Source organism: Buteo buteo, chromosome 2, assembly GCF_964188355.1.
Source record: "Buteo buteo chromosome 2, bButBut1.hap1.1, whole genome shotgun sequence".
NCBI lineage: Eukaryota > Metazoa > Chordata > Aves > Accipitriformes > Accipitridae > Buteo > Buteo buteo.
Genome location: NC_134172.1, coordinates 57796846 through 57810494, shown reverse-complemented (window position 1 = coordinate 57810494; position 13649 = coordinate 57796846). Strand labels below are relative to the sequence as shown.

The following is a 13649-nucleotide window of genomic DNA, read 5'->3' as shown; positions in this document are numbered from 1 at the left end:
TCTGATTTCCACTGAAATCAGAGGAGATAAGGACTTTCAACATGTCAACTTTTTATTTGAAAAGTTGTTAAAAAAAACAGACTCTCAAAAAGAGTCTTGCTTAGTAGTGTGCTTAAGCAAGTAATTGTGGGTAAATGTAGATTTGGGAAATAAGGAAGACGTAGTCTAAGACACCCCGAAGAACATCAGCAAAAAGAGAAGACAGATACATACTGAAAACAAGGCTGAATTATTTATCAAGTCAGGAATAAAACCCAGCATTGGGTCACCAAAGGAGACAGTAGTTTAGAATTAAATCCATACATTTCCCTTCTCCTATGGTTGACAGTGCAAATGTCCTAGTTAAATTGTAAATATTGCCATATGTAAAAAGCATCATCTTTCAGCTTCTCATTGGCAAGAGCAGTATTTTTTAGTATTATTTATGCAGTAATAAGCATCATAAGAACAAGATGTTTTAAAGGAAAATCCTGACAAAATAAAATTAAAGTTTTATTCAGTTGTCCCGATGTGCAGATTTTTGTTACCAAACGCAAAACCCACCAGCTTGCTGCACGTCTCTCCTCAGCAGAGACACCCAATTGTTGCCTGTGCAACTTCCCCTTCACCATGCTACTGAAATCGCCTCTTGCTATAGTGGCAGGAAAGCCAGCAGATCAGCTTTGCTACCCAGAGCAGTTCACGAGCACACTAAAGTGATGAATGGCATCCTAAAAAGTTCTCTATTTAAATACAGCAGAAAAACAGAGGAAGAAGAAGGGAAAACGATCTTCCTTTACTATAAATCTCAGGTTATCTCACACTACACTACAGAGTGCTCTCTAATGGTCAGAGAATTGCTACTAGCTGGCTGGCGCTTCCTCCAGAAGTGTACAATTAATGCATTAGACAGGCAGAATCATTTAACACCATGCAAGCAGCAAAATGTAACCGTATCTAGGCAACAAAAGGAGTGTTAGACAGGCGAAGGGATACACCTTGCCAACAGAACTAAAATAAGTGATATCAAAGACACAACAGCTGATGGCACAGGATCGGTGTTAAAATAGAACCCATGGTAAAGCTTTCTGTATAATCAGTAAAATTACAACACACCAAAGCGAACCTCGAAAGGCAATCCCGTCTCGAACCAAGCTCGTCCACAGCAGAGACAAACTGGCAAAGTCTTTTATTTCAACACACAGACTGTATCTGCCCTTCAGGCTCTCACTCCTATGCTCCAGCTGCTCATGGTGCTCCATCTCGGGCTTCAACTTTGTGTACTTTAAAATTGCAGCCACCCTAGTCTGTTGTGGTTGCTAACCTCTTTTTTCTTTGGACACCCTCTCCCAGGGCATTGTCTTCAGTAGGCTTACAGCTTCCTCCTTGCTGCCACATACCCACTGGATCTTTTACACTGGTCTTTCCTCAGGATCTTTTCTCTTCCAGCATTGTGACAAACTGACTGATCAAAAGCAACTAACACCTCATATGAAAACCTTTTGTTCTTACTGTGTTGGTCATCTTAAACAGTTAAGGCTCACCTTAATCAAATACACCTAAGAACATCTCCCTGTCTTTCCATAATGCTTTCCACTGACCTAGGGCTGCCTATAAGGGCCATACTGCTTTTAAAGTTTCCCAAGAGTAAGTGCTGTTCAATATAATAAAACCTGCCAGGCAGAAGCAGCCGGCCACACTGCCCACTTTGCTGCTTGGTTTTCTTCCAGAAGAGCCATCATTCTTGTTTTGCCAGCACTGGTATTCGTACCACATCATTCACATTTTACTGGAGGGCATCAGTCTGGCTCTGCAAGGCCCTGTTCTCACTGGGTGACAGATAAAGGTCATTTGTGAACTTCAGAGCTGATGTCTGTAGCCACACAGCTCTATCTCGAGGCCTTTGGCCGTTCCAACTCAACTGCCTCTTCGCGTGGAGCAGGAGGTGCTCGGAGGTTGCCTTGCCTGCTGCCTTGAGCACACCAGCTCATTCTCAGTTGACCAAATAGCTCACATCACCCTTTCCTGTGTATTTTTCAGAAGGGTAGTCACCTACTGCCACCAACACATTTGGAAATCACCACTCAAGCCTCTTCAAGAGAATGGCTTAACTACTGCAAGCAGCCAAGGTATTAAGGCCTAACAAGTTAGCCTGACCTGTTAGCTGAGCTGCTCTTCCTTTAATGCAAGACTTAACCTCATCTCCTACCAAGTCACCAGAGAGACAGCAACCTCCTGAACTAGCCCCAAATATTAAGCATACTTTCACATACTGCTGTCTTACCACCACTGTTATTTAAGGTGCTGTGACACAGATTTAAACATTTAATTCATTGTAAATTCTGACACAAACCAAAGAGGCACAAAACAAACTCAAAGTCGCATAAACTTTTCTGTACCATCTCAACATTTCAGACTGACTTGAGTGCGATAGTTCCTACTTCAACTTGTTAAAAATTATGAAGGGGAAATCCGATGGTTTGCAGAATTAGCAGTTGAACTTATTACTTGCAGGCCTAAAATTCAGCTGGAAGATAGCAAGTATTGATAAAATGCTATCATGCAACTCATGTTTGGTAGCCTGCATAACAGAAAACATTAGGTTCAATCAAACAGACACTACAGTATTATTTGCAAAAAAGGTCTGCAAGTTCTGCTTCCCCCATGTTACTCTGAGATAGGAGCTACATGGAAGACTAACCCTCCACTCAGGTTATGATCCACCTAGTTCACACTTTGTCTTTTAAAGCATCTTATTCTAACCACTACCAGAGATGGCAAAACAAACCTGAACCACGTGGAAAAATAAACTATACCTTACCTAATCTTTCATGATGAGATACTGGTTCAGTTCAGAAAAAAAAAAATAATTAAAAAAAAATCCATCAACTACTGTTTAAACACTAAGAAATTTGGAAAAAGCTGTTAATTGTATCCCTGTATATTCTGTAAACATACCTAAAGAGACAGCTGAAAAAACAGGTTTGACGAAGTTTTATCCTCATCATGTTAGTCATATACTGATTGGTAAATCTTTTCTTCAGTTTGTTTTCATTAAAAAAAAATTAATGACTATTTCCTCCTTCAGATATTTATCCACTATTCCTCTTTTAAGATTATGCACTTCCAAATAAAAACATTACATGATAAGGCATTTAGACATTATTCCTAAAAAACAAAATAAAGCATTCAATTAGCAGTCAAATCTACAAATCACTAAGTGGAACATGGGGAAACCCATATCATCGACTTTGCAGGCTTGGAGATCAACCGACCTGTGGCAGAAAATTAAAATTAGATGGACAAAGCAGTTATTGATGGTAGCCCATCACAGTCAGATTCTGTCCTTTCTTTTTCTTGACCAGGTAAATAACAAATCCCTCCTTAAGCATAAAGCAGAGACTCAAATGCAATTTGCAAAATTCAAAACACCTGAGAAAGGTACTTTCCTTTGACCACCCAAGTAACTTTGAGACTCTAAGCAGAAACACTAGCATAGATTCTAAGGCAGCTTACATCACAACATTCACAGGGACTGTGTGTTCAAATTAAAATTTGTTTCATAACAGAAATAATCCATTTGGTGTCACACAGTCTTGTAGAATCATGCTATATAATACACATTTTCAGACATTCAGAGCATGATTCGTTTCTGAAAAATCAGTCCAAGAGAAAAGTTGGTGTCTGTTTGTTTTAATGCAGCAGTATTTGGTTAGAGATAGCCATTCAGTCTCAGCTATCCAAATTTAATCCACATAACAGATTCATCAGAGCCCTTAGGAGTACACCTTTCAAAACTCCTCCTCTGAATCATCACTTCTGCATATAGTTGGTTTTACTGCCATACATATGGCTAAGTTTTATTCCCAGTCCCCAGTATTAGCATACAAACTAACACACTGATGGCATGACAATGGAGACCTGAAATCCTCCCAGAGCATGCATATGGAGATTCTTCTGCAGGTCCACTTCCCCAGGAGTTTGCACCATTCTAATTTCGACTGACACAGTCCTCCCTCCAGCCACGCAATCCCACATCCAGAAAGGCAATTCTTTCTCTTACTACACTTAGCTCAAACTGTAAATGAAATTACAGCTTAAGTCCTGACTGCATGGTTGAAGCAGAATACCTTTTCCAAAGCACTTGTGAAACAAAAATTTTGAGTACTAATATTTCCCCCAAACATAACTGCTCTTCAAAAATATATTTGAGACTTAAAAGGTACAGATCATTACAGAAATGACTTTATAGCTTCTACAAAGCCATTTCAAAGCAGTGCTTGATCTGCATCATAAACACTATGTCAGAACGGATGTTCTTCCTAGTACTGAGAGTGTGAAATCTTTATTATGAAGAGCAAACCTTCTCTGCAAGGCAATGTCCCTAGAGTATGAACCAGAAAAAAAGATGACACAAAACCTGTGTTGCAGCTGCGCATGCCATATATATAGTGTATAATTAATAAAAGCTTTCAGTTATAAGAGACAAAATTAGGTACCTCTTCATGATTACAAGCAGCAATTATAACTGACTTCAAAGGAAACAGCATCATAGTAGCACTTCCAAAACATCTTTTTCAAACTGTTCCAAGAAAGGTAAGAAGTTGAGAATGAGACGAGAAACTGGACACTCACTTAATTGTTAGTATTTGCCAAATTTATGGTTCTTTAATTTCTGCAGAAATAAAATAACCTTGATACTTTTCCTTAAGCAGTAGATTATAGACCATTTTCAGAACTACAAGCACACTCAGACATTTTGCCCCTTAACATTTAGATAACTACTATATAACATCAAGTCATGATATGGAAATGCCTTTCCTCTGTGAAGCTCTGACCTCAATTTCAACCTCTGAAGACAGACAAGCTTGACATACTGGTAGAGTTTCACATTTACGTAGATTTGATGATGTCTTGTCTCCTTACTGATTTAAATTTACAGAACATACTGATTAACCAGTTGAACAGCAATCAAATCCAACGAAAACAGAGTTTACCATTTCTTCTGCCAAAAGGAGAACACAGGAAAACACTGGGATAGAAAAAGAGAGTATACCCTGAAGTATAGCCAATATTTTAAGGGTAGCAGCTTGATACCAAATTTTAAGTACTTTCTTGTGGGCTACACAGCAGCGGCTTGTGGTTCCAAATAGTCATAAATGCACAAGCCCAGAAAAGGGCACAGTTCCAGTTCCTATCCTCCTCTAGCACAACTGCAGTGGTTCCTCCAAGGCAAAGATAATAACCCAGAGGCGATCACTCAAGAGATTGACTGTAGTTGATTCTATCAACTGAGGTGCCCTTGTCTTTTAAACAATGCAGCTATTGTTGCATTTCCATTACCTCTCTGTACCCAACAGAAATTATTTTAGTCCATTTAAATGCTTAAATTCATACTGTAGTTTTGCTTGGGGTTTAGGCATTTGGGGGGGGGGGGGGGGGCCAGGACACATGACACAACACCAGGTGGGGATAGGAGGGAGGTCATTGGAGTCAGCAAAATTTATGCATCTTACAGATTCTGTGCTTCCTTTTTCATGACCAGGTAAATAATAAATCCCTCCGTAGGCATCAGACACTCAAATGCAATTTGCAAAAGCCTACGTTCAAAACACCCTTTGACCATTCAAGTAACTTTGAGACTACACAGACATACTGAAATAGAATCTAAGGCAGCTTCTACCACAACATCATTCACAGGGACTGTATTCAAATTAAAATTAATCTAATCACAGAAATAATCAATTTGGTTTCATGCAGGGTTGTAGAATCACACTACATACACAGATATTCAGACACTCATAGCACAGTACGTTTTCTGAAAAATTAGTCTCAGAGAAAAGTTTGATCTTCATAAACTATTAGTAAAAAAACTTCAATCTCAAGAACTAGTTTAAACTTTTATAGAGACAGACAAGTAATTTCTTGATCCTGAAAAATAAACATGGAATTGACAGAGGAGATACCAGTACGCTGTGAATTTTAAGGCCATCATCATACTCTTTAAATGCCTTATGTGTACCTTTTTTTGTTATAACAGTGGATAAAGACTTCCTGCATTTTTAAGCATGCAAATCCGACTTTCACCATTTAGAAGTTACTCTGTGTTTATAGTCTTCCTTCTCAGAAGCTTTAAAAAAAATTAGAATATCCCAGCCTGTGTTAAGTTCAAGTGGGAAAGCTGTTTTGTAAAAGCTCAGAAGACAGCTGGACTCCAACCCTATCACATTCAAATCAAGTCACCCAAAATGCATAGCCCAAGTATGATCAGAAATTCTTAACATTTTTTGCATGGTGCTAAAACATAAAGAGAAAAAAAAAATGAAGAAATCTATTAAGTATACGGATCACCTTCCTAAAAAGGTTATTAGAAAGAATGCAAGTGAATGTTGTGGCTATTGTCTAAACTAGCTTGAGGCTACTGTCTGAACTGTGAGGGAGAACTTTTTGGTTTCACAATTTCATCTGGTTTTGTTCTGCTTAACATACCCTGTTTATATGTATTTCTGATTCAGTAGAAACACTACCAGAACTATTACACAAGTTGATCACAATTTATATGAAACTAGTGCAGTTATTCTGATTTCTAATTGACAAAACAGCTGAAGTACTGTTAATGTGTAGCCTTCTACTGGCATTGAGATCAATATTGTCACAGTGCCAAGACTAGTACTACTTTTCTACTAACCTAAAAATAGTTGCCATGCTTCAGTGAAAATCTGACTTTTACTTTAAACTTTCCACATCTACTAGCCCCCTGTCATGCCTAACTTTAACTAAGATGACTAAATAATCCAGTCTATTATCAAAATAAGCAAGCAATAAGCTAATGGTCCTTCTGATTTGTAGGAACACTGATACTGCCTGTTCTAAAAGGTCTGGTGTTAATTGGTCAAAATTAATTCCTTCCTCACCTTTCCTGAATTTTAAACTATGCAGCTATGAAGAATTAAGAGGGAAAGAACAACCTAAACAGGACTAATGCTATAACAGAGAGCAATTCCGGTATAAGCATTCATTGAATAAAATATCTGAAAAATACGAAAAGAATAAAAAAATGACACTATTTCATCCTTTTCTTATCAGCTGTCAAATGCAACTAAGGAACTGCCCAATATAAGAATTTGCACAGCAGTAAGGCTTATCTGATATAATTTCTGAGATTTTACCTGTGCAGTTACAGCAACAATTCAGTGCTTCTCTGCAGATTCTATGTCTGCTGAGTTTAGACTGCTAAAGGTATCTAATCAGGAATGTCAAAATGGACCATGAAGGAAAACTCCATACCTAAAGTTTGGTAAATGGAAAATATTTACTTATATTGTGAAATGGTTTATAAATATTTTGTTCGTTGTTTTTCAGTCTGTAATTTTTCCTAAATTTAGAACATGAGATAAATCCATTTTATTCAATTGACTTTTAAGCTACTGTATCTTCTCTGATGTGTACTAAGATGTGTGACGGAATACTAATGTGAAGTAGGACATGTCATTAAGTCGCATCATAATCACTTCACCAATACTACACCACCCACAGCCTCATTCACTGATGTTTACTCCTCCTTGTAGCAAGAGATACATCCTAAAACCTTTGCAAACCAAATCCAACATGATTCTACATAGGAGCATATGCAATCCCACACGGTCTATCCGCATTTTTATTCCACTTCACATTTTAGTTTTCAAGGTTGTTTTGCTTAGGTTCAAAACATATAGGCTAGAATTGGGAAGGAATGGAAGGCAAAGTGCAGGAGAAGAAAGAGAAGGAGTACAAACAAGCCTTCATGCAAAGGAAGAAGAGAAAAGTTACACCACCACAGGGATATGCTCCTCCCCTTTGTGAGGCTGAGCTCCCTCCCCCTCCCCAGAACTCGCTACAGGAAACCTACTATCATTTCACACACATAAATACACACATAAAGCAGTTTTCTGCCTTAAAACACTGTGAATTTCCCCACACGTGAAGCGCTAGCAACCATGCCTTCTTCCTGTATAAAACTATCACTACAAAGCAATAAGGCATCAGACACTTAAGTTGTAATTGAAAACGGGGATCATACCGATACCCTTTCCAAACATGCTGTGCCTGTCCCTACTCACTCCCCATTACACGCCTTGTCATGTTCCTTTCACAAACATCATGATGCACCTCTCCCCTGCCACTCGCTGCATACACATACTTTATCGCATCCCCACATACTCTCCCCACAGAGCAAACCTCAAGCACTCTTTCTCCTTTGCTGCACCCTCCACACGCACACATGCTCCATGACACACCATCTCTACACAGAGATGCAACAAACCTCGTGCCCACCGCACACATACCATAAATCTATCCTAAATGCATCTGTGCATACACATGAAACCATCACAGCTATGCGTACTTGCACGTATAAGCAACTGTCACTCTATACACACAAAATACCATACCCTGTATCTGCTACATACCTATAAAGGTACAGATAACCCTTGCCACACCCATAGCATACATGCCTATAAAAATATCCACATATTATGCCACACCCAATATTCACTATATATACACACACAGACACAAGCCCATACCAGAGAGCAGTATACAGACACAACTACATACATACGATGCCGTGTCATGTCCCCGCACACAATGTCACATCTCTGCTTCAACCCAAATACACACATAAAGGAAGCCCAAATCATAGCAGATACACACACACACTGACGCAGATGTGTAATAATACGCTCACGTCCTACCATACATCTGCTATACACACCACCCCCCCCCGGCCACACCCTGGCTTACTGCACATGCATAAGCATATAGCCCAGCACCCCACGCATCCACACTGGAACACCCCACGTCCCCTCTGTGCACCGACACACGCGTGAGCTTCCTCCTTACTTTCTACAGGGGGACAACACACCTCTACCACACCCCAGCCGCTCTACACACACGTATATATACACACACACACATTATCTACCCTGTGTTACACATCCCCGCCACACCTGACCCCCCCTACACACGGGCAGGCTCCAGCCATGGCTGCTCCGGCGTTATCCAGGCAGGCAGGACACCCGTCACACCTCACCCACAGACACGCAGGCATATCCTCTCCCCGCCCGTGCTATAGGGAGGGACAACGCAACCCCGCCGCGCCCCACCTGCTCCGGACGGACGGACGGACAGACAGACACACTTTCTCTTCCCCACCATTACAGCGGGGGACGGCACAGCCCGCCACAGTCGTGTCCGTGTCGCCCCCGCCCCGCAGACGCACCCCCGCACGCCCAGCACCCCATCCGCACCGCCACGGTGCACGCACGCCCATACCCTGCATACCCCCGCCCGCCAAGCGCAGACGCTACGCCTGCCTCGGCCGCCACCCTCCCCTCAGGGCTGAGGCGCCGGCCCGCTCGCCGCCCGGCCCCGCGGCCGCTCCAGACGGCCCGACCAGCACTCGCTCCCCGCGGCGGCGGCGCCGCCACCGCCCGCCCCGACACCTGCCCGCCCCGCCTCGCCTCGCCGCCGCTCCCCGCCCTGGGCCCCGAGCAGCCGGACCAGCCCCCTAACACTGGGCGGCGACGGCAGCAGCGGGCCGGGCCGGGCCGGGCCGGGCCGGGCCGACTCGACTCGACTCGAGCCGGGCCGGGCCGCAGGCTCACCATGGCAGAGGCACCGCGGCGAGGCCGGTTGTCCTGGCGACGAGGAGCCCCGAAGAGGGCGCCAGGTGCAACGCCTGCGCGCGCGCCGCCGCCGCCGCCGGAGCTTGGGGCGGGACGGGGCCGCCGCCGGCCCACGTGACCGGCACCGCCCCTGCGCGGTGGGGCCGGGCCGGGCCGCCCCGCCCCGCCCTCTCAGCTGCCGGCCCCTCCCTCCCGCCTCAGGTGGCACCCTGAGGGGTGCGGGGGGGCACGGACGGTGGCATGGCGGCCGGGGTGGGAGCGTACGTTGATCTGCAGGGGCTGCCAGCGGCGGGAAGGGGAGCCGAGCTCGGGCAGGCCGGCCTGGCGGGTCCCGAGCCCGTCAGCTCGGTGAGGGAGGGCTGTTGCCCTGGCTCGGCCCCTGCCGCGGCTCTCCTACAGTCGCCTTTCCTCCCGGTGGTAAGGCCCTGGTAGCCCTCACCAGTCGGCCCTTGGGATTTAGAGTAGCCTCTGTGCTCATAGGCGAGGAAGGGCCGGTGCAGCTGCCAGGCAGCACCGGTCCCAGCTGCGTGATCTCCTGAAGGTCTGCTGGGTGTTGCTAGTGCCGGCGTAGCTGCCGTCTCCTTGCTCCTCCAGTTTGCAGCCTGGCATATGAGGGAAGATGACCGCTGGTGACACGTTTAGTCTGAGATACTGCCTTGTAAACTGGAGGGGCTGTGACCTGAGCGTGCAGTTGCTCCTGTTGTGACCGTGAGTACAGATGACTGGGGATGATAACATGCTAAATTGCTAAGGAAAAATCCACAAAAGCTTGTCTGTCAGAGCGCCAAGTGCTTTAAAGCGATGCGTGCTGTCAGTAAGAGCACAGCTTGCTTCTGCATAAAACAGCTGTCAAAGCCAAATACAATATTGTGAATAGCACACTTACAGGTTACATCTGTTCAGCAGTCACAATACCCCATGCAAAACCGAGGAGATGGGAAAAATTGGGGAGAAAAAATTACCCCAGCAGGTATTGTTTTCTGTTGATTCAGTCCTTCAGATTTCTAGGAAACCGAAGTGGCCATTGTAGAATAACAGGAGTTTGCTATTTGGAACGGGCTGTGCTCATTCCTGTAAGGAATGAAACATTCTGGTTTGATTAACAGTAAAAAATAGTTTCTTACAAAAGTGTCCTTTCTCAGAACCCGCATGGAAATAGTTGGTACATGCACATACCATTTGTTGGCACATCTCTGAATCTACTGTCTTACACTCTCCAGATTTTGGAGAATGACCCGTTTCTTACAGTTGATCTGGTTTGTATAGTAGGAAAGAAAGCTTCAGAAATGTGAAATATGTATAAACAATTTAGACATGTTCAGCTGAATTGCAGAAGGCCCAGGCTAGCAGTTTGTAAATTCTATTGGTTCACATTAAAAAAAAAAAAGATTATTATCACATGATATATTTTTTTTTAGTTCAATGCAAATCTCTGGGCTGTACTAAAAAGATTGTGACTGATTTTCCTATCACTACAGTAAAAAGAAAGACGTTTAGGGAGCTAGAATCGGTTTGAGTTGCAGCAACCTGAAGAAAAAGAAGAAAAATGTGATTTTGCAAAAAGAAGGGACATTGCAAAATAATAATGGTGTTCAATGAAGAGTTCAGGATAACCAGCCCAATTGGGATCTGCTTGTGCAAGAAAGGCAAGATGGGAGGCAAATGTGCAAGTAGACTCCCTGTGGCCTAACATCAGCTCTCATTTGACTGAAAACTCAGAAGGAGTAGAACATTACAGAATAGATTTGAATCAATATTTTATGTATAAAAAGACTATAGGAAAGAAAGCTCCTTGTTTCATCCCCCAAGAAAGAGAAGACAGCCATATATTTGCTACCTGTGTATTTGTTTAGGATGTGAGAGACTGAAATCCGTATCTTTGGATCTGGACCAGCTAATGGTGTTACAGCGCTGCACTACTGACCTTCTGGACTCCCTTTCTGTCTATGTTGTGGTATCACTTGAAAATTCAAGGAAAGCTTACTCAAAAAAACCCTCTAGATTGGCTTGAGTTTTGTCAAATAAGCAATTAGTTGTGGAAATGAGACTTCAGAAATGTGTGTACAGAAGTGTATACATCCTGGTCTGCTCCGTTTCTTGTCTGTGGAATGTCTCAATATATACTTCTGAAGTGTTAAGAGAATATATCCATATTTAGTGTCCTGTTTTTAACCAGTCTGTAGCAGTATTGTGTGATGAAAAATTTTTCATTCAAAAATTCCCAGCTAGCTCTAATTTTAGCATTCTTTTAAAATTATTAGGTTTTTAGATAATGCCTTTGCACTGGTCATTTTAGAATGACCGATTAAGTAAGTTATTACTGATGCCTTTTTATATTTTGTAAGCTGCAGAGCTACGTTCAACAGCTTGACCTTTTAACTTGACTGTCTGAAGTTCTTCCTAATTGTTTTAGACTCTCGTTGAATGCTGACCCAATTCCTTTCTTACTTACCTTTTTACCAAACTTTAAAAAAACCCCAAAAAATAGTTTAAATACTTGTCAGAGAAAATGAATAATTGCCACCCATGAGAGGGGTGGGTTAGTGGTGTGATTCTGGACGTCTTTGCTGTTGATAAACAGATGCTTCAGGGCCTCTGGGCTGAAGAGACAGCCCAAGAGAGACTTTCAGATTCCAGAAAGCCATTACAGAGACTGAGTAGCCCAGTCTCACGACAGGAGTTTTGGTTCTGGATTCCACCCATTCATGCTTTCCCCAGCTTTGCTCCATAAGCAGTGAAGATTTCTCCATGTATGTTGTTTATGAACTTGCCAAGCTGCAGTAACTGAACCTTTTCAGTGCAGGAGGAAACTTGCTATGCAGTAGCTTCCTCTACAGTGGTCCTTTGATTGTTGAACTCCCTTGAGTTCAGATGTGGGTCAGTATTCTTAGTAGTGGACATGTGCTTATAAATCTACATATAAATATTTCCAGGAATTTGCTTCACTGGCTGAAGGAATTTGGTTTGAAACAAGCTAATTGTTACATCTTTCCTTCCCTTTTCCCCTTCTCCCTTTATGCAAGTCAAAAGAAAAGTAAGTCCCAGAGAACGGGCACAATAAATTCAGGAAGCTACAATTCCCAGCTGTTTATTACAGCTGTTGCTTCCACAGTGTTAGCAAAGGCTCCTGAAGCTAACTTGCACCAAGACTGATCATGTTAACACAACTCAGCTTTGAAGGACTTTGACTACAAGTGTGTAGGAAAATGGTTGTAGGTAGTTAACTTTTTAAGCTGCTATACTGGATCTGAAGGAGCTCATCTTTCTTTAAGTTAAATGATTGTGACAAGAAGGTCCACATCTGTTAATTGCCTTTATGAGTGCCAATGGTCAAGGGAGTTTATCTTGTTTCTGGGATGCTTTTATGGTACGCTGTGCATGTTCACATTAAAGCATAAACAGGTGATGTTTTAATGTCTGATGCAGCTTTTCATGTACTGCCCTGTAAGAATTGATAGATTAAGACTTCCCAAACTGGTTCTCTTCCCCAAGCATAGCACCGGCATATGCTAGCTGTGTGCCAGGATTTGTACTTCTGTGGTGCTGTTGCCTTTTTGAAAATTGATTTTATACCACTAGTAGTGCACATACCATAGGTTGGGAATATCCTGCCCTACACAGATAATTTGTGGGGGTCCAACCCAGCGACCTGGCAAAGTGACACAGTACATCCTCAGCCACCTCATTCCTGGAATGTGAGAAGCATATAATGTGCTGGCAGGCAGGGCAGCCATTCAGGGGGACCTTGGCAAGCTGCAGAAATGGGCTGGTGGGAATCTCAGGACACTTAGCAAACTTAAACTCAAAGTCCTGCATCTGGGATGCAGCAGCTTGTGGCAACAGCACAAGCTGGGGGCTGGCTGGCTAGAAAGCATCTCTATAGAAAAGGACTTGAGGGTCCTGGTGGATAGTGAGCTGAACACCAGTCAGAAGTGTGCCCTGACAGCAACAAAACCTGCATTAGCCAGAGAGTAGCTTGGAGGTTGAGGGAAGTGATTATAACCC

The 13649-nt window shown here is 43.0% G+C and overlaps 1 protein-coding gene across 4 annotated transcripts in view; it reads right to left on the bottom strand.

Annotated features, from left to right (window-relative positions):
* Positions 1 to 9745, bottom strand: part of FBXL2 (F-box and leucine rich repeat protein 2) — a 56108-nt gene extending 46363 nt beyond the window's left edge. For 2 of the 4 annotated variants that reach the window (XM_075055935.1, XM_075055944.1), the window contains exon 1: positions 9624 to 9745. In XM_075055935.1, coding sequence (XP_074912036.1) covers positions 9624 to 9626 — 3 coding nt within the window. In that variant the 5' untranslated portion in view covers positions 9627 to 9745. Of the gene's footprint in view, positions 1 to 9122; positions 9200 to 9623 lie in introns of those variants that run through there. The other 2 variants (XM_075055959.1, XM_075055952.1) reach the window with 2 other exon arrangements.
* Positions 9746 to 13649: the final 3904 nt, after the last annotated feature.